Source organism: Salmo salar, chromosome ssa11 (assembly GCF_905237065.1).
Source record: "Salmo salar chromosome ssa11, Ssal_v3.1, whole genome shotgun sequence".
NCBI classification, from domain to species: domain Eukaryota; kingdom Metazoa; phylum Chordata; class Actinopteri; order Salmoniformes; family Salmonidae; genus Salmo; species Salmo salar.
This window is the reverse complement of record NC_059452.1, coordinates 65,270,157-65,292,193: the sequence shown is the minus strand read 5'-3', so window position 1 is coordinate 65,292,193 and position 22,037 is coordinate 65,270,157. Positions and strand designations below refer to the sequence as shown.

At 41.6% G+C, this 22,037-nt stretch overlaps 1 protein-coding gene across 2 annotated transcripts; it reads right to left on the bottom strand.

Moving 5' to 3' along the window:
- Window positions 1-1,581: 1,581 nt before the first annotated feature.
- LOC106562933 (probable global transcription activator SNF2L2) lies at window positions 1,582-20,067 on the bottom strand. 2 transcript variants are annotated; one of them, XM_014128051.2, is made up of 7 exons: window positions 19,697-20,067; window positions 19,438-19,557; window positions 6,912-7,147; window positions 4,247-4,352; window positions 2,804-2,905; window positions 2,529-2,670; window positions 1,582-2,274 (listed from the first exon to the last, which is right to left on the bottom strand). In XM_014128051.2, the coding sequence occupies exons 2-7, from the start codon at window positions 19,552-19,554 to the stop codon at window positions 2,138-2,140; spliced, it is 840 nt and encodes a 279-aa protein (XP_013983526.1). In that variant the 5' UTR covers window positions 19,555-19,557; window positions 19,697-20,067; the 3' UTR covers window positions 1,582-2,137. The 2 variants fall into 2 exon arrangements, with proteins under 2 accessions (XP_013983526.1, XP_045545809.1); XM_045689853.1 differs by having other exon boundaries at window positions 19,438-20,067.
- Between the last annotated feature and the right edge of the window lie 1,970 nt (window positions 20,068-22,037).

Here is a 22,037-nt window from a genome sequence, read left to right as displayed (position 1 = left end):
ATCGGTGATCAGGTCTACCACCATTGTGTTGTCAGCAAACTTAATTATGGTATTGGAGTCGTGCTAGGCCACGCAGTCGTGGGTGAACAGGGAGTACAGGAGGTGACTAAGCACACACCCTGGAAGGGCCCCTGTGCTGAGGGTCAGCGTGGCGGATATGTTTTTTAATACCCTCACCACCTGGGGCGCCCGTCAGGAAGTCCAGGATCCAGTTGCAGAGGGAGGTGTTCAGTCCCAGGGAACTTAGCTTAGTGATGAGATTTGAGGGCACTACACCACCTATTGGTTGTAACTGTGGATGCTATGTTGGTCTATGCTACATTTTGTCGGATGATATGAAATATGTCGCCATCGGAGGCTATCGCTTGTGTATCTTTGCAACATTGGTATTTACATTTGATGAAACATTTAGTCAATTTCAGTTAATATCCTTTGTTACTCTGGTAATGTTGAAGCTATGGTGAACCTGGGGTTGATCAATGTTTATTTATGAGTAAATCTGGCTTTGATAATGGCCCGTGTCTACCCAGCTACCGACTTCATCGCAAATCATTGCACTAAACCCATTACTTATTCAGAGATATGTAGTGTATACAAAGCAAATCTGGTTGTGCAAAGAAAATCTGGTTTAGCATATTGAAACAAGAACACTTACTCAAATGAAATGGATTCATAAATAAATATTTGATTGAATTTGTTCTAGTCTGCTTCTGATTGATTGCATGTGTGTTGAGCTTTGATTGAAAGAGGAAGGGTGGGTTGTAAGCAGACTTTCATATCACAACACAAACAGAATGCAATCAGATCAGATTAGACCCCGTACTATGCAAAAATCTACTCCTTGCATAATGCATTCAACGTTGTTTCAATGTTGACAAGAGAAAGAAAGATGCAAGAGATTCAGACACTTTTTACATCACATCATATACTTTCCTCAGAGAGAGTGACATATAATAGCCCAAATACAGTTAATTTTCCTTTCTCGCCGCTCCTGGCTGAGACTATACAAGCGTAGCGGATGGCTAAGTGCATTGCTACAGCATTATCCTACATACAAAAAGAGTGATAAGCATAAGAATGGGTACAATGCTGTCTTTCACGTTATGTCTCAGCAAACCTTACCTGCAATTTAAACAATATAAACATATTAATATAATCAGTCCTTGGGCTATAGAATATGTTTCTGCTGGCTTCACTGATGTCTTGCCTTTCTTTTTACACAAAGCAGGATTAGTACAGAACAGTAGCGACTTGTACACAAACTTCTTCATGCCAGAATCGGGGTCCCAGCGGGTTGCTTTTTCTTGCCAAAAAAAGAGAGAGAGAAAAAAAAAGACGTCAACACAAATCCATACTGTCTCCTGCTGGGAGATCTCTTTTTTCCTCTTTCTTGTTTGTCACCTGGGACTTGCTAGTTGCCACTCTAAACCAAACTCCAAAAGACGCAAAAATAAGACAAAAAGCCCATGAGTATAAAGTATAAAACTTACAAAAGAAGTGATACAACTTTATCTGTTAATAACTGCTTATTAAGTTTGAAATCAACGTTGGTGGTCAGGTCGTTCAGAATACACAATATTGTTCAAATACACTTCTCCTATTTGGAGTTTTATTACAGAATCAAATTTCATTTTAAATCCACACATTTTGAGATTTGAAACAATCCAGTAGTGTCCATCCTGGTCATATTGAAGAACTGACCAACCATGTTCTGACATCTCCCATACCTGTACACAACATATAGAGATGTTATCAACAGGCGCCACTCTCTGAGGGTGGTCTCCGTCTCAGCAGAAATACATTCTAATTTAAAAAACAAATGGAAAAAGAGTGGAGAGATATCCTCTGGTAAAGCATTAAGGATACACACAGTAGCTTTCACATGAAGACCGAGGGAGCAACATCATTAAAAAAAACCTAAATAACAGTAAAAGGACATGAACATTTGAGGCTGCATTAATTATTTGAGGACCAACATAATTAGTTAAGGACGTTCCTTTGAGTAGCTTTCTTGACTTGAGATGAGACAAACCTTTTGCAAGGTGAGCAAATGAATAAGCTGCAACGCAAAAACAGTCACAGTGGATAGAAAGAAAGAGGATAAGGAGGATAAATGAACTAGCATTGGTCCTCCAGGTCAACCCTCATCTTTAGCTGTATTGTCCTCCAGATCCTCATCGCTGTCTACATCACTGTAGACTGTCTTCTTGACCTTCGTCTTTCTGCTTCTCTCCTCCTTCATCCTCTGTTTCCCCTGCTTTGTTGCCATTTTCACTGAAAACAGAGGATTAAGAAAGGAACAAAAGAGAGTTTCAGGCACTAGTTTGCCATTTACTTTTTATAATGACAACCAGATATTAGTTTGTCCTGTCATTGATCTTTGTGAAAATAAATAATTTCAAGCTACTCAAAATCTAAATAATGTTGCTTGATAACTTGGGTGAGTGAAAGTGAAAAATGTCTTGATCTTGATCTTCTCATTGTGTTTTCACAGAGTTTATTTTGAGATCACAATGGCTGGGTCTCACCTGCTGATGAAACCAACTGATTGTCTCGACCTCCGTCATCATCACGGATGGCAGTGCTGTCCTGTTTCACCTCATCATCAATGACAATCCTTTGTCGTGCACTCTCAAACACAGACTTGAGAACAATCGAGTCCTCAAATATCTATGGCAAACACATAAAGCAAATTAGCCTCTCACAATCATTAGCTGGGGGCATCATGGTATGTGGATTTTATGTAGAACCGTAGGCAGTGACATGAATTCCAGTGGCCCTAGATCACATCCCTGAGGCACACCTGAGATCCCTCCAGGTTGAAGGTCTGGGCGTTGTGACACAGCAGTATGATGTCTTTCTCCAGATCTCCCACACTCCTGTATTTATGATTGCGCACACGCTCCTACAAAAAAACAACACATGGTCAGAAAACATGTACGCTCACATAAATACAGTGTAGTACCTGAATCCAAAATTATAGAAAAGTTTGCTCAGATGACGAATATGCTGAATTTTTTTGTTTATGACAACCACAGGGTGTGGAGGGACCGTTGGACACATGAAAGGCTAGCACTGCCATCTGTGACTTTGTTAACAGGCCTTGGTCCAGTTGGTATGTGGGAAGATTTGTGGGTCGATCTGGTGGGTTAGTGTTGAGATTTGGTGGTGAGCAACCAGAAGGCTGATCGATGGGTTGGTTCTGTGCTGAATTGGTATGTGGTAAGATGTGGGTGGGTTGGTGTCGTGCTGAGTCTATAGATTGCGGTGTAGAGCCAATGTTTCCTGTTGGGGCATGAGTCCTGACATAATTTTTGTTGGGGGGGGGTAGTAATCAAAATAATATATATACAGTACCAGTCAAAAGTTTGGACACCTTCTCATTCAAGGGTTTTTCTTTATTTTTACTATGTTCTACATTGTAGAATAATTGTGAAGACATCAAAATTATGAAATAAAACATATGGAATCAGGTAGTAACCAAAAAAGTGTTAAACAAATCCAAATATGTTTTATATTTTAGATTCTTCAAAGTAGCCACCCTTTGCCTTGATGACAGCTTTGCACACTCTTGGCATTGTCTCAACCAGCTTCACCTGGAATGCTTTTCCAACAGTCTTGAAGGAGTTTCTACATATGCTGAGCACAGCTGTCATCAAGGCAAAGGGTGGCTACTTTGAAGAAGCTCAAATATAAAATATATTTGGATTTGTTTAACACTTTCTTGGTTACTACATGATTCCACAGGTGTTATTTCATAGTATTGATGTCTTCACTATTATTCTACAATGTAAAAAACAGTAGCAATAAAGAAAAACCCTGGAATGAGTAGGTGTGCCCAAACTTTTGACTGGTACTGTATGTGCAAATATAAATACAGGTGCATAATAATAGATAATAATTCATTGTGATGCTGATATAGGTTATATAAAATGCAATATGAACAGAAAATGGTGTGTTCCCAAATCTCTGCATTTAATTGGAATTACTTTTTAAGATGGCTACCTGTTTTACACAAAAAGTCAGGCTATTTGCAGTAAAATAGCCTACAATTTTTGTGAAGGCCTACAAGTGCACTGTATTCCAATGCATTGTGATTCTGTTATGAACTATGAAGGGTTATATCAAATGCAATATGAAAATGTAAAATGCTATGTATTTGTGGCTAATTTGATCAAATGTAAAATAGGGGACCCTGTGTGAAAAAGGTTAGGAATCTCTGGTGTAAAGGGTCCACTGAGCCTACCCTGATCCTCCTGAAGTCCACAGGCTTTCGGATCAGCTCGTAGTACTCTGACACCTCCTTCCTAGAAGGCAGTTGGATGAAGCCTTTGCTGATCTGACGGCCCAACCTGGAAGCATTTAGCACAGGCTCTGTTATGGACCAAAAACACACAGACCTCTCCAGACAATAGTATGTGATTTGTTTCAAATACTTTCAGTGTTTGATTGAGCCTGCCTGGAGTGACAGATTGGCCAGATTTAGTTCCATTGTGCCAATTAAGTGCAGCCAAAGTATTTGAAAGAAAACATACAATTTGAAGTCAGGTCGATTATAGACATAGATACAGTGGGGGGGAGAAGTATTTGATCCCCTGCTGATTTTGTATGTTTGCCCACTGACAAAGAAATGATCAGTCTATAATTTTAATGGTAGGTTAATTTGAACAGTGAGAGACAGAATAACAAAAAAAAATAGAGAAAAATGCATGTCAAAGATGTTATAAATTGATTTGCATTTTAATGAGGGAAATAAGTATTTGACTCCCTCTCAATCAGAAAGATTTCTGGCTCCCAGGTGTCTTTCATACAGGTAACGAGCTGAGATTAGGAGCACACTCTTAAAGGGAGTGCTCCTAATCTCAGCTTGTTACCTGTATAAAAGACACCTGTCCACAGAAGCAATCAATCAATCAGATTCCAAACTCTCCACCATGGCCAAGACCAAAGAGCTCTCCAAGGATGTCAGGGACAAGATTGTAGACCTACACAAGGCTGGAATGGGCTACAAGACCATCGCCAAGCAGCTTGGTGAGAAGGTGACAACATTTGGTGTGATTATTCGCAAATGGAAGAAACACAAAATAACTGTCAATCTCCCTCGGCCTGGGGCTCCATGCAAGATCTCACCTCGTGGAGTTGCAATGATCATGAGAACGGTGAGGAATCAGCCCAGAACTACACGGGAGGATCTTGTCAATGATCTCAAGGCAGCTGGGACCATAGTCACCAAGAAAACAATTGGTAACACACTACGCCGTGAAGGACTGAAATCCTGCAGCGCCCGTAAGGTCCCCCTGCTCAAGAAAGCACATACATGCCCGTCTGAAGTTTGCCAATGAACATCTGAATAATTCAGAGGACAACTGGGTAAAAGTGTTGTGGTCAGATGAGACCAAAATGGAGCTCTTTGGCATCAACTCAACTCGCCATGTTTGGAGGAGGAGGAATGCTGCCTATGACCCCAAGAACACCATCCCCACTGTCAAACATGAAGGTGGAAACATTATGCTTTGGGGGTGTTTTTCTGCTAAGGGGACAGGACAACTTCACCGCATCAAAGGGACGATGGACGGGGCCATGTACCATCAAATCTTGGGTGAGAACCTCCTTCCCTTAGCCAGGGTATTGAAAATGGGTCGTGGATGGGTATTCCAGCATGACAATGACCCAAAACACACGGCCAAGGCAACAAAGGAGTGGCTCAAGAAGAAGCACATTAAGGTCCTGGAGTGGCCTAGCCAGTCTCCAGACCTTAATCCCATAGAAAATCTGTGGAGGGAGCTGAAGGTTCGAGTTGCCAAACGTCAGCCTTGAAACCTTAATGACTTGGAGAAGATCTGCAAAGAGGAGTGGGACAAAATCCCTCCTGAGATGTGTGCAAACCTGGTGGCCAACTACAAGAAACGCCTGACCTCTGTGATTGCCAACAAGGGTTTTGCCACCAAGTACTAACTCATGTTTTGCAGAGGGGTCAAATACTTATTTCCCTCATTAAAATGCAAATCAATTTATAACATTTTTGACATGCGTTTTTCAGGATATTTTTTGTTTTGTTATTCTGTCTCTCACTGTTCATATATATAAACCTACTATTAAAATTATAGACTGATAATTTCTTTGTAAGTGGGCAAACGTACAAAATCAGCAGGGGATGAAATACTTTTTTCCCCCACTGTAGATAGCGGACTCTTGTGCCCAAAAGCTTGTTCTAGCATGGGCAGAGTCATTGAGGAATTTCACCATTTTCAATTAGTCAACTGGGTGGGACTTCCTATGGGATAAGGAAGGATCACATAATTCCAACAGGTCACCAGGAGGGATCAGCCAATGAAATATACTTGGTGGCAGTAAATCGCCAACTTTGGCTCTATACCTGTTCAAACAATACACTTTAGGTCCCTGTGTGCACCCTTTTAGTTTGTTTGCCAACTCATAGAAGTAGTAGAATAAGAAAATGGACTACCTCAAAATTGTTTTTTTTACATCTAAGTCATTTAGCAGAGGAGCAATTAGGGTTAAGTGCCTTGCTGAAGAGCACATTGACAGATTTTTCACCTAGTCATGTTGGAGATTCTAACCAGCAACCTGGCCCAAAGCACTTAACTGCTAGGCTACCTGCTGCCCATGCTCTCACAGATGCCATAATGGGACAAATACAATCTAAGTCTATCTATTTAAGTCCTCTCTGTCTGATCATTTCTGCAGCACACTGCTCACACTGTGAAATGGAGGGAAACAATATAAGTAATTCATGTTGAACCAGTCCCTGCATGGTCTAACATCAAACGTCACTGCACTTCTAATCCACACATTGCTAATTAGTAGTTAATTAATACGTGTGGACATAATTGCATCATAATTACATAATTAACACAGTGCTCATCCCTAATTCTCCCTGTTAATCTCACCCATCTTTGTAGTTGATGACCATATCCACCAGTGTGCTCAGCTGCTTGGTGAGCTCGGGGGGGTTGGGGAGCAGTTTCTCCGCCGGAGGTCGTCCCCGGCGTTTCTTGACCTTTTCACCTTCAGCCTCCTGGCCAGAGTCTCGTGACTCTAAGTCTTTGTTGCCGTGGTGATCACCTTTCCGTTTCTTCAGGCTGATGTCCTCTTCCATGTCCTCCAAGACCCCGTTCTCCTCCACCTTGAGGAGGAGGAAGAAGTTCTTCAGAATTCAAAGATGACCGCAATATACTTATACATTAAAGCTGAAAATATTTACAAATCTTAAGATAAACCATTGGTGTATAGGTCTATTGCGGTCATCTTTGACTTCTGGGACTTTATTTTTGTCAATCTGTTTGTGTAAACAATTTAAATCTCATTTGGTACTTGCTCCCAGACAAACTAAACAACTTCTTTGCTCGCTTTGAGGACAATACAGTGCCACTGACATGGCCCGCTACCAAAACTTGCGGGCTCTCCACCGCAGCCAACGTGAGTAAAACATTTAAACGTGTTAACCCTCGCAAGGCTGCCGGCCCAGACGGCATCCCTAGTCGCGTCCTCAGAGCATCCGCAGACCAGCAGGCTGGTGTGTTTACGGACATATTCAATCAATCCCTATCCCAGTCTGCTGTTCCCACATGCTTCAAGAGGGCCACCATTGTTCCTGTTCCCAAGAAAGCTAAGGTAACTGAGCTAAATGACTATTGCCCCATAGCACTCACTTCCGTCATCATGAAGTGTTTTGAGAGACTAGTCAAGGATCATATCACTTCCACCCTACCTGACACTCTAGACCCATGCCAATTTGCTTACCGCCCCAATAGGTCCACAGACGACGCAATCACAATGCACACTGCCCTAACCCATCTGGACAAGAGGAATACCTATGTAAGAATGCTGTTCATAGACCACAGCTCAGCATTTAACATCATAGTACCCTCCAAACTCGTCATTAAGCTCGAGACCCTGGGTCTCGACCATGCCCTGTGCAACTGGGTCCTGGACTTTGACGGGACGCCCCCAGGTGGTAAGGGTAGGAAACAACATCTCCACCCCGCTGATCCTCAACACTGAGGCCCCACAAGGGTGCGTTCTCAGCCCTCTCCTGTACTCCCTGTTCACCTATGACTGTGTGGCCATACACGCCTCCAACTCAATCATCAAGTTTGCAGACGACACTACAGTGGTAGGCTTGATTACCAACAACGACGAGACGGCCTACAGGGAGGAGGTGAGGGCCCTCGGAGTGTGGTGTCAGGAAAATAACCTCACACTCAACGTCAACAAAACAAAGGAGATGATCATGGACTTTAGGAAACAGCAGAGGGAGCACCCCCCTATTCACATCGACGGGACAGTAGTGGAGAAGGTGGAAAGTTTTAAGTTCCTCTGCGTACACATCACAGACAAACTGAAATGGTCCACCCACACAGACAGCGTGGTGAATCAGAGGGAGGCTTGCAAGCCAAAGAACACCATCCCACCCGTGAAGCACGGGGTGGCAGCATCATGTTGTGGGGGTGCTTTGCTGCAGGAGGGACTGGTGCACTTCACAAAACAGATGGCATCATGAAGAATTGAAAATGATGTAGATAGATTGAAGCAACATCTCAAGACATCAGTCAGGAAGTTAAAGCTTGGTCGCAAATGGGTCTTCCAAATTAAAAATGACTACAAGCATAAGTGCACCAGTCCCTCCTGCTGCAAAGCACCCCCACAACATGATGCCGCCACCCCCGTGCTTCACGGTTGGGATGGTGTTCTTCGGCTTGCAAGCCTCCCCCTTTTTTCTCCAAACATAACGATGGTCATTATGGCAAAACAGTTCTATTTTTGTTTCATCAGACCAGAGGACATTTCTCCAAAAAGTACGATCTTTGTCCCCATGTGCAGTTGCAAACCGTAGTCTGAATTTTTTATGGCAGTTTTGGAGCAGTGGCTTCCTCCTTGCTGAGCGGCCTTTCAGGTTATGTCGATATAGGACTCGTTTTACTGTGGATATAGATACTTTTGTACTTGTTTCCTCCAGCATCTTCACAAGGTTCTTGGCTGTTGTTCTGGGATTGATTTACTTTTCACACCAAAGTACGTTCATCTCTAGGAGACAGAACGTGTCTCCTTCCTGAGCAGTATGAGTTTATACTTGTGTACTATTGTTTGTACAGATGAACGTGGTACCTTCAGGCATTTGAAAATTGCTCCCAAGGATAAACCAGACTTGTGGAAGTCTCCAATTTTTTTCTGAGGTCTTGGCTGATTTCTGTTGATTTTCCCATGATGTCAAGCAAAGAGGAACTGAGTTTGATGGTAGGCCTTGAAATACATCCACAGGTACACCTCCAATTGACTCAAATTATGTAAATTAGCCTATCAGAAGCTTCTAAAGCCATGACATCATTTTCTGGAATTTTCCACGCTGTTTAAAGGCACAGTCAACTTAGTGTATGTAAACTTCTGACCCACTGGAATTGTGATATATGTGAAATTGTCTGTAAACAATTGCTGTAAAAATTACTTGTCATGCACAAAATAGATATCCTAACCGACTTGCCAAAACTACTTTCTTAACAAGATATTTGTGGAGTGGTTGAAAAACGAGTTTTAATGACTCCAACCTAAGTGTATATAAACCTCCAACTTCAACTGTGCATTTGCTGAAGCATTATGATAACTCAGCGACACAATGGTAAGCATTAACTGAGCTGGGCTTGTCTCAACGGAGTCTTATAATGCTTTGAAAGGATCCAGGAACCCAAATTATTCTGGTGGATCCAATCCTCCCTATAAAATGTGTTTTGTTTCCAAAAGGTATCGAAATTGTCAACAAACGTTGCACACATTAAGCTGCAATAATCACATAGCCAGTTGTGAAGAGAAAGAATCCTGCTAAAGCGTTCAATGCCATGATTCAGAGAGGTCACAGGGCCAGATGTGGTCTTTTATTAGTGTTTATCAGAGAATCAATCTGCTCTTTAAAATTGTTCAGAGCTGCCATTCATAAGGACATTAAAACCCACATGCACTACGATAGAATCGATTTCCTTGTCCTGGCCTAGAACATTCAGGAGCAGCTTTAATGTAATTTACTCAAGCTCCAGGATAGGACATTGTTTTGCACCAGGAACAGTGACATTTCTTACCCTTGAGCTGCCCAAAATCACAACTGGTGAGAAGGACAAGGAAATCAACCCACTCCCACGCTTCACAGGATTCTGAGAATCCTTTAAGGATGGGCGAGAGACAGGAAAACTTGAGCCCGCGGCTTCTGGTGCAGGCCTCCGACAGATGGAGAAGCCCCGCTCGATTTGCCGCAGGGACAGGTACCCCCAGCGACAAAGGTGCAGGAAGATCAGGCTCCAGGGCGGTGAAACTATTTCTTGTTTGTATCTGCTCCGGGCCTCTTGTTGGGTTGTTGATGGTCGCATCCTCCTCTTGATGTGCTCCTTCAACTCCACTATTAGATGGGGGAGGAGAGGCAGGAGATGGCTCTTCTTGCAAACAAACTCCGGGCAACACCGGCCAGTCAGACAACGACAAGGCAGAGATGCATCCGACAAGCGCGAACGGCCTCTAGCCACCACTCTGCGTTTTCCTAAGTTTTTTACGTTGCGACTTGCTTGATCAAGGAAGCCAGTTCAATCTTATAATCCTCGGCAAGCAAACAAATGCCATATTGGAACTCTGAGTGATCCAGTTTGTCCCGAAACAAAATGTAGTAGATACACCTTATACAGCACTGGAACCATTCATTTACTTCTCCAGACAAAAAGGAATCCCTTGCAAACTCCTCTGGGACTAACTTCGTTAGCTTGTCGGCTAGTAGCTAGCTAGCTAAGGTTAGCGGCTCTATCAAGCAGGCTTCAACCTGTCTGTTAAGCGGGACTCCGGGACAAGAAATAACGGTCCTAGTTGTTAAAAGCTTGTTGTTTTTTGTCAAAAACAACAACAAAAATGACTGTTTGCAGAATACAATGTTCAGCTGCGCACTCTCACCATTGGCCTCATGGTGAAATCCCTGAGCGGTTTCCTTCCTATCGGCAACTGAGATAGGAAGGACGCATGTATCTTTGTAGTGACTGGGTGTATTGATACACCATCCAAAGTATAATTAATAACATCACCATGCTCAAATGGATATTCAATATCTGCTTCTTTTTTTACCCATTTACCAAGGTGCCCTTCTTTGCAAGACATTGGAAAACCTCCCTGTTCTTTGGGTTGAATCTGTATTTAAAATTCCCTGCTCGACTTAGGGACCTTACAGATAATTATATATCTGGGGTACAGAGATGGAGTAGTCATTCAAAAATCATGTTAAACACTATTATTGCACACAGAGTGATTCCATGCAATGTATTCTGTGACGTGTTAAGCACATTTTTACTCCTCAACTTAGGCTTGCCATAACAAAGGGGTTGAATACCTATTGACTCAAGATATTTCAGCTTTTCATTTTTTATTCATATTTAAATATTTCGAAAAACAAAATTCCACTCTGACATTATGGGGTATTGTGTGCAGGCCAGTGATACAAAAAAATCTAAATTTAACCCATTTTAAATTCAGGCTGTAACACATCAAAATGTGCAAAACTTTCTGAAGGCACTGTATATAAAACACAGACAAATAGCATTTTTGACTGCACTGGGCCTTAAACTTAGTTTGAGCTAAGGGATAGGTCATAAGATGGCTGAGTTATTGACAAATAAAAAAATGATTTTACTTGTCCAATTAAACCACTGTAAATCCACTACACAGTGGCCTATCAACTTGAAACTAGAAGGCTTCACGGAATCACCTGTACCCGAATACCCGAGGTCCAATCCAGGACCCGGATACAGAATTATAGGTTAGCAAATATGCTAATGCTAAAATCTTCTTCTCATGAACCATAAGTCAGATTGACTCCAGATGTGGTATATAGACTCTATGAATTCGCCTCTAATGAATTTGAGAATGATTAGTTGCTGCATTCAAAATCGGCCATGCTACACCACTAGATGGCACCATATCACACCAAGGCTATAAGAACTGAACCGATGGATATGGGGCCTTGACATTTTGGAAATCTGACCTGTTGCCTCCAATGCTTATCACAGTTAAAACCCAGCAGCGTTGCAGTTCTTGACACGTGCCAAGCACCTACTCCCATACTCCAATTGAAAGGCACTTAAATATTGTGCCTTGTCCATTCATTAGAGCATTGGAGTTTGAGTTTATTTTATTTTTACAGGGACAGTGCACATTAATCAACGTTTCAGTAAAAGTGCCGGTTTTAGCCAGCCGGCTAATTTTCAACCGCAGTCCCTGGGCAGGTTATTAAAAACAATTACAATATAGACAATCATTGAACAGTGAGCACACGCAGAGTAACATAGGACAAGCAAGACATAGCATACAGACAGAGCAACATAGGACAAGCAAGATGTAGCATACAGACAGAGCAACATAGAACAAAAACCAACAAGACAAAATCCATAAAAACAACAAAGTGTTTCCACACCTCACAAGCTACAGACAACAGACAACATGGAAAGCGGCAATACACAGCTAGGGATTATGTTCACAAGTCTGATTGACCTTTAGCCATGTCTTCATGCATTTTGTGAAAGTGTGATATGTGGTGCAGTTATGTGTGTCTGATGGCAGTGTATTCCAGACATGGGAAGCTCTCACAGAGAAAGCAGATTTACTAAAGGTGCTTTTCCTTAAGGGAACTATACAGTCACCTCTCATGGCAGACCTTGTGGATCTGCTGCCATATGTTTGGGTTTTCTGTTTTACAAAAATACTGAGTGGAGGGGGGAGCTAGGCCATTTAGGATCTTGAATACAAGACATGCGTCGGTGTATTGCACAAGATTTTCCCAACTCAGGAGCTCATGCTTTCTGAGGATGTAACAGTGATGATGGCTATTGGGCTTTCTATCGAGCACTTTGAGAGCCTGTTTCTAGACAGACTGAATAGGTTTTAATGTTGTATAGCAAGCTTGGGTCCAACTAGTCAAGCAGTATGTTAAGTGGGGGAGTATCATCGATTTGAAATACAGTTTTGCTACCTCTGTGGTCAAACAATTTCGTATAAATCGGAAATTAGCTAGGTTGAATTTGGTTATTTGAATTACCTTTTTCACATGCTTTTTAAAAGAGAGGTTGGAATCAAGTATGATTCCAAGGTACTTAAAATCAGATACCACCTGGAGCTTCTCCCCTGACACATAGACATCTGGCTCAGTAGCATCTGTTGCCCTCTTTGTGAAGAACATGCAACCTGTTTTTTTCACATTGAGATGCAAACACGAGTCACTGAGCAACTTTGTAACCTGGACCATTACAGTAGTGAGTTCTTGTGCAGCTTGTTGTTTGCTCTTTGCGTGCACATATATCACTGTGTCATCTGCATACATTTGAACTTCAGACCCAGTGCAGACGGAAGGCAGATCATTAATGTACAGGCTGAACAGGAGGGGCCCCAGTATTGACCCTTGGGGCACGCCCACATCATAGCTAAGAGTGGGCGACAGCTCATTGCTCACTCTGACACACTGAGTTCTGCCTTCAAGGTATGATTTCATCCATCTCAAGGCATCGGGGGAAAAGTTGAACTTGGACAATTTTGTGATGAGAATCTCATGGTTAACAGTATCGAAAGCCTTCCTTAGGTCCAGAAACACAGCCCCAACAACGCCCCCTTTGTCCATCTTGGACTTCACATTTTCCAGAAGAAAGCAGTTGGCCGTTTCTGTGGAGTGTTTCGCTCTGAAGCCAAACTGCATGGAGTGTAATGTGAAGGGACTGTTGTTGAGGTGGGAAATCAGTTGTTCTGCTACACACTTTTAAACAACCTTCGACTCTACAGGTAGTATACTAATGGGCCTGTAGTTACTCACATCAGCAGGGTCGCCCGATTTAAAGATGGCCGTTATTATGGCTGACTTCCATACCCTTGGAAACACCCCCAGACCAATAGATGTGTTGGTGACCTTAGTAATGGGGCCAATGAGTGACTCTTTGTAGTTTTTAAGAAAGGTAGAGTCCAGCCCAAAAACATCTTTGCATTTAGAGTTCTTTAGTGAGCTAATCACCTTGTTCACCTTTGACTCAGAAACCTCCCTTATGATGAAGACAGGTTGAGCGTCATTCACTAGCACTGAGCCCAATAAACCAGTGGAGGGGTTCTGTGTCAGTACCTTGACAGAGTCAATAAAGTAGGAATTGAAGGCTATTGCTATTTCAACTGCATCCTGTGTTAGATTTTTATTCACCATGATTTCTAGTCTTTTTGCAGTGTTACTATGGTCTTTCCCTGTTAACTTTTTTAGATTCTCCCAGATCAATTTAGAATTTCCCTTTGCCTCACCAATTATGTTAATAAAAAAGTTTGCCTTGGCCTGTCTGATTTCTTTCATCACCTTATTTCTCAACATGGTAAACCTACGTCTGTCATGCTCTAATTTGGATTTTAGGGCTGTTTAAGGGCATAATCTCGTTCTTTCATCAATTTCCAGATTTCTCCATTTAGCCAAGGAAGAGTGCTCTTTTGGCCAGGTTTGGATTTGATTTTCTTTAGGAAACCATTTATTGTAGTCTGGATTGTGGATAGAAAAACCTCACTATCAGCTTCCACGTCTGTATAGGACAAGAGATCATTCCAGTTAATTCCATTAATTGCTTTTTCAAAATAGTTCATGGGTATAACTATTGCAACTAATACCTATTAAAAATATTGATCAAGTGGACTTTGTCTCATGCAAATGAATGATAGATTTTAATCATGCAGATGAACAATGTGAAATATCGCAGAAAAAATTTCACTAATCTTGACATAAACCATTAGTCAAAATACCAACCCCAGAATTGGTATATCAACTGAATACATTAAGTAATGACATTAAGATTGATTGCCAGCTGCAGTCAAAGGTAACCAACCTACAACACTAGACTAAAGTCATCCTTGTGGTATTAAGAGATAAACATGGTACTGATTTCCCTGATTGCACATAAAGACAGTTCCTACATGATAAAGTGCTTGCTTTGTTATCCAACTGAACTTTCTGTAATCCTGTGAACCCTGTTCATTGCTGTTTGCAGCTATATTATAAAAAAATCTGGATTTATTGAATTTTCCATGTGGTCAATATTAAAAGGGTAGTTCATTTAATATAACAGATTTTAAAAATATAATATCGGTGCACAATTTCCACTTAAAATATTAAAAGATACGCAAAAGGGGCTCATTTTCGTGGAACAACCCAAATATCAATATCTTTAGAAGAGAAACGTTTAGAAAAAGTTCAAAAAGGTTAGAATTGAAAAAGAAAAGAGTGTGAGTGTGTGCGTCTTATGTGTATGAGTGTGTGAGTGTTTGCGTGTGCACGCTCATATGCGTGTGGTTTCTGTGCGGCAGGGTTGCCTGTGTGCCTTAGTGCCTGTATCTTGTTTTTATCTCTCATAGCTGCAAATGTCTGCAGCAAGCAATTGCTGTATTTACCACAAAGGCAATTAAAGCCTAGATGTATGCACGCAGCAGCGCTTGTCTGAGCTGGAGGGGAGAGTGAGAGAAGAAGAGAGGGTGAGGAGAGAGAAAGGGGGAGTGAATATGTATTCACATTGGGGGGAATTCAGACCCGAGTTACATGTGCTTTATAATGGAACATTATTCCCTTTTTATGCACTTCTCTCTCTATGTGTATTCTGACCTTGAACATAAGCATGAGGAAATGCACATGACAGCCAGCTATTCATTTGGGGTGGAGATCATAGAAATGGAGGTGTGGCAGAGGTGTGGCTACAGATACGCCTTATTCTGACCTTGACTTAATTCCCTAATAATTCCACCACCTTTACACACAAGGAAACCATGAATAAGGTCGAGCTCCTATTGGTTCCAAGGGAAAAAACATCTACCATTTCCAATAGAAATAACACCATTCTCCATGCACTGTAATGTATAAATTGATAAGAGCTAGTAATCCATTTGGAAAAGGGGATTGTAATAACAAATAGCAATTGTTTTAGATTATTTTTCCTTATGATCACTGGAGACGAATGTGAAACTAGTCATGGAAGTAAACTGAAAATTATATTAACATGACATGTATTTCCTTTTTCCACAATGAAGCAGTATTCTATAAAACAGTAATGCCGTTATTCAGAATTTGTGCTAAATAACATAATACATTTGCAGGGAATTACATTTGGAGACCTAAGCTATAGGCTTCTGTAGCGCCGAACCTACCAAGTTGATGTATGCACTCTTTAATGTTTTAATTATATGCGCAGGTTTTTCTCAATTTTTTTTTAACAATTTGTGTCATGTAAAATATTAGCCACTATCGGTAGCCACCGTCAGTAATTCATACATACGCCAACTGTCAATTTAGTGTTAGTTTCCTTCAATTTGTAGCCTACATTTTGCATTATTCCACTACATTCCGTTTACTTTTACTTTTCTTTCCTTCCTCCATGTAATTGTTCCTGAGAGTTGCTAGCAATAGTGGATCATATTAGGTAAACATCGTGCAAGAATTTGGGACATGTAGCCTATTTGATTCATTATAGAATTCAGAGCACACTTAGAAGTTTAAACCTGGAGCACAGTTCACGACAACTGGACCGTTGTCATTATAGTTCCGATTAGTAGGGTAGATTTATAAGAATATTGTTCAATCCCTATTGTACACTTTGTTCACTTTCCAATATTTCATCGATTGAACAACTGAATGTGTCAACTTTCATTTTTTATTCAATATATTTAGTGTGTAAAAGCTCCCCAAACCTGTTTTTTTTAGGATTTATTAACACTTTCCTAACCCTAAATTATCAACAAGATCATAGTATTTTTAAATCTACCAATTGCTGCTGAAAAAGAGAGGAATATGCATATCTTTAGATGGCTTTCTTTCATTGATACCTAATATTCCGAACGCATTCTCTTAATATTTTAAATTGAGTCTGTAAAGAATCGCACCAAAGTGCGTTCATCTCTAGGAGACAGAACGCGTCTCCTCCCTGAGCGGTATGACGACTGCGTGGTCCCATGGTGTTTATACTTGCGTACGATTGTTTGTACAGGTGAAAGTGGTACCTTCAGGCATTTGTAAATTGCTCCCAAGGATGAACCAGACTTGTGTTGTCAATTTTTTTCTGAGGTCTTGGCTGATTTCTGTTGATTTTCCCATGATGTCAAGCAAAAAGGCACTGAGTTTGATGGTAGGACTTGAAATACATCCACAGGTACACCTGCAATTGACACACATGATGTCAATTAGCCTATCAGAAGCTTCTAAAGCCATGACATTATTTTCGGGAATTTTCCAAGCTGTTTAAAGGCAGAGTCAACTTAGTGTATGTAAACTTCTGACCCACTGGAATTGTGATACAGTGAATTATAAGTGAATAACCTGTCTGTAAATAATTGTTGGAAAAATTACTTGTGTCATGCACAAAGTAGATGTCCTAACCGACTTGCCAAAAGTTTGTTAACAGGAAATTTGTGAAGTGGTTGAAAATCTAGTTTTAATGACTCCAACTTAAGTGTATGTAAACTTCTGACTTCAACTGTACATTTTCTAAATCTGAATCAGGCCCATTCAGCAGAGAATGAGGAATGCATGCAGGCAAGAGGAGAAAGAGTGCCCCCTCTTCTTGAAGCCACAAAGTTCAAGGCCGAATGCGGTACTACAGGCATTGTTATCAGAAAACAGGATCCCTATTATAGTGAATGAGAAAATGGCAATCTTTGTGGTCAATCTTCATGTAAAATAAATACATAATCGAAGACTATGTTACCAATAATTGTTTCTATTAGACCAGATGTTTGTCCTTGAATCGATTTATTTTAAAATCTCACACAGAATGAGTTATAAGGATGATTTAGTTGTTAATGCCAGCCAGCAGTACCCAAGGTCGGCCTTCAACTTGAGATACTCAATGAGAGAGGGCAGCACTAGGCTAGCCTGCAACGTAACTTCCTGGACTAGCTCAAACTGCACGTTATGTATCAGTGAGAGTATCCATGAGACGCCATCTTAACCAAATTCTTTGGCATCAAATGCGCTATTGTAATCTTCACATAGGAATGAATGGTATCAGGTGAGTGTACAAACATTATGTTCTTTCCATGACATAGACTGACCAGGTGAATCCTATGATCCCTTACTGATGTCACTTGTTAAATCCACTTCAATCAGTGTAGATGAAAGCGTGGAGACAGGTTAAAGAAGGATTGTTAAGCCTTGAGACAATTGAGACTTGGATTGTGTATGTGTGTCATTTAGAGGGTGTATGGGCAAGACAAAATATTTAAGTGTATGGTAGTAGGTGCCAGGCACACCGGTTTGTATCAAGAACTGCAACACTGCTGGGTTTTTCATGTCAAGTTTCCCGTGTGTATCAAGAATGGTCCACCACCCAAAGGACATCCAGCCAACTTGATTCAACTGTAGGAAGCATTGGAGTCAACATGCGCCAGCATCCCTGTGGACCGCTTTGGACACCTTGTAGAGTCCATGCACCGACAAATTGAAGTTGTTCTGAGGGGGTGCAACTCAATATTAGGAAGGTGTTCTTAATGTTTTGTACACTCAGTCATTGATGTAGGCTGGCCAATCTAACGAAAATATTGATGTATGAAATGAGTCATACAGCCACGCAGGCATGTAGACACATAGACATAGCACACACAAATTATATTATACTGTCTTAGCACATATCTACAACGACACAAAGATGAATGCGCATGCAACTGTATATTCATGCAGATATGTCGTCTGTGCTTATGAATACACATTCATAATTAGTCAACCGGCACAGACACACACACACACACACACACACACACACACACACACACACACACACACACGACAACAGTGGCCAAATAACCATTATCAATGGCGAAAAATCTGAATGACATTCCGACAGTGGAATATGCATGTACGTACACTGATACACATGCACACACACAGTGAAAGCGAGAAAAGCATGCATAAAACAGAAATGATAGAGAGTGTCAAGAACAGTACAAAGGACAACAAAAGACATCATGCTGATAATCTGTCAGCTTTAAATGGTCATCTTTATAAAGCCCGGCAAACATTTCTCTACCGGGCTACAGTGGAATGCACAGGGATACAGAGTAATCCTGAAAGACGGGCAAAACAGCTAAACACTGCCTTTGTATGCAAGCCTGAGTGTGTGTACAGTATTTGTTGCTCCATGCCTGTACCATCATCACCAAACAAGCCTGCCTCTTCCTTCCCCTCCTCGACTGGAAAACGATACCCCCTCATCCGTTACAGCTCACACCTACACACCCACACCCTCTACCTCTCACACAGACACCGTGCACACCTACACAGACGGACAGACACGCACACTCTCTCGTCTCCCTCTGTGCCGATCTGTGCGATGCAGCTGAATCCTATCCTGAGAATAAAGAGAGGGAGAGTGAAGAAAGAGAGTGAAAGAAGGAATAAATATTTACCTGGCTGCAGTCTGCAGTCTGGCTCTGTGGATCAGGATGGGTTGTAGCTGGATCGGCTGCAGCTGGAGGGGAGAGAATTAGCAAGCCAGCATAGCGGCGAGCTGCTAGCCTCTTCATCAGCTGATCACTCAAAGAGCAGGAACCCAGAAGGGGGGCAAGCATGCAGAAGAAAAAGAAAAGCACTAGGTTTTCATACACAAATCAATGGGTAGCTGAGCAGGGGAAAATAACAATGTTATAATGATAGTAGTCATCTCACTCTGGCTCAGTGTGGCGGGCTGCAGTAAGCATTTCTCTCCCTGTCCTCTCGCCTCTGCTGCAGTCTCATTCCTCTCAGTAAGGCCCCAAGCTCGTCTGCCTCTGCATGTTTTAATATCGACTGTCGCCATACGCCTTTTTTTTCTTCCATATCCTGTTAAAGTTATCGGGTCCATTTTTTTTTTTAATGAATGATTTTTGCATTGCTTTTCAGCGTGGGTTTAAGACTCTGTGAAGGGTGGGGTGAGGGATCTATGAGATTATAATGTGCATGTTACACACGGCTCAGACTGCACACAAATAACTTAAGCTCAGTGCTGCCACGATGATGTCATGCTAGTGGTCATTTTTGGTCGTGTGTCCACGTGTGTGTAGAAACAATTTATTCTGTAGCTCTAATTCCTCTGCGGGACTCCACTGAGAAACCTGATGCCAACGTAGCTACAGAAAACATAAAAACAAGGGGCTGGTGACCATTTACATAAAACTGAAATTACCTCGTGGCCATGATGCTTGCAAAAAAAAGGTAGTAGTTCAAGGGCTGTCCGAACAGAAGGACCTGTTGATGTGAACTCAGCAAAGGTCAGACATGGAAAGATTTTGATTGGACTTACATTTTTCAGCAAAATCTTCATCATTAATCATTGTCCTCACATTCAACAGCATGTGTCCTGATCCAGGAATGTGCTGCTATTCCAGACTGTCTGTGTCTATGCTGCATAGAACATTACATCATTTGGCCAATACGCCACCTCAGGCTACTGGTCTTATTATTGCTCCATCTTGAAATTAGATATATATTTTTTATATATTTTTTTGTGTGGTAATAGTCCCCTTACATGGTCCTGTCCTCACCTTGACAACAGGGGCGATTAAACAGGAAAAAGGAATTTGATGTGAGCGAGACGATCAATATCAAATCAATGTTGTGAAGAGTTGGTTTTATATCAAATATTGATTTGTGTGTATGAGTCACGGCGTCTAGACGTGTTCATTCCAGTGAGACAGAGATATCCTTTTATTTTTATCTCCCTGAGATCACCACTTGCTCAAAACAACATTTTCCACTGCTGCGTGTTACCATAGCAACATCACATTTTGATTATGGACCTCATAGGCACTAATGTATTCCATCACTGAGCTGGGGAATCACATGCTCAAGGAGGCCTGAAGACAACCATAAAAGAACCAAATGTACATGATTTCAGACAACGATAATATTACATGATTCACACACATTCGGGATCTGAGAAGACACACACAAGCACTCACACACAAACACACACGCAAAGGCGCTTTCACACACACACACACGTCAATCACAGCCAATTACAGATCTTCTCTCACTACACTCCCTAGACCCGCTTCAAACACCTCACCCTAAAGACTTCAAAACGTTAAGAGTTTACAAAGTCATCAAGGATCAGAGGAAGTTCACGTGAAAGTTTTCTAGAGAGATTTGTTCTTCTTCTGAAGGACAACTCTACAGACAGAAGTGAATGGAATGGGGGTCTGGATCCCGGGGAGGACAGGGAGGATTGGGTAGCATGTAGTATTAGGTCTGCGTCCCTATGTAGTGCACTTCTTTTAAATCAGAACCGTATGGGCTACGTAGTTTTGTACTATATTCCTAATACTGTGTATATGGAATAGGGTGCCATTTGGGACACAGCCTAGGATGGAGATGAATGAGGAGTATCTGCTTCATCTAATTTAATCCCTCAGTTTTAACGATGGGAAACTACATATCCCCCTTGCTTATTTCCAAATGTTCAGACACATTTCACTGTTATGGTGACACATTTCTCAGCGTTTTGGAGAACAGTGGAAGGGATTGAATATGTCCTAGTGGGGGGGGGGGGGTCAAGCTGTCAGTTCTGGAGGGATGGCGGGGCATGAGTTCACAGGCATAAGAGGAGAACGATTTGGAGAGGAAATTAGTCCCTGGAAATTGTGTACTGTGTCACATATGTGCAGATATGTGCACCACGTCACCGCTCTCTCTCGCTCTGCTGTGTGTGCATGATGTGCCTCTTGCTAGCTGTCACTCAATTGAAGAGGGACTGAAGCTCATTGGTTGAATTTGAATCACTAGGGGGGCTGGCCCAAGTGGGGGAAAATAGAGAGAAAATGGAGCAGCGCACCTTCCAGAAAAACAGTCGCTTTCAAACTAGGGATTTCGTGGCAAATTGAATGAGGTAAGACAGTAACTCTGCTTATAGATTATGCATGTATGAACTACATAGTAACACACCCAGTCCAAAGCGGGAGGTTTAAAAAAATACTTAGTAGTCATCAAAGTTTCGGAGCATGTCTTTAAGAAATGCTGGAGGCCATGACTG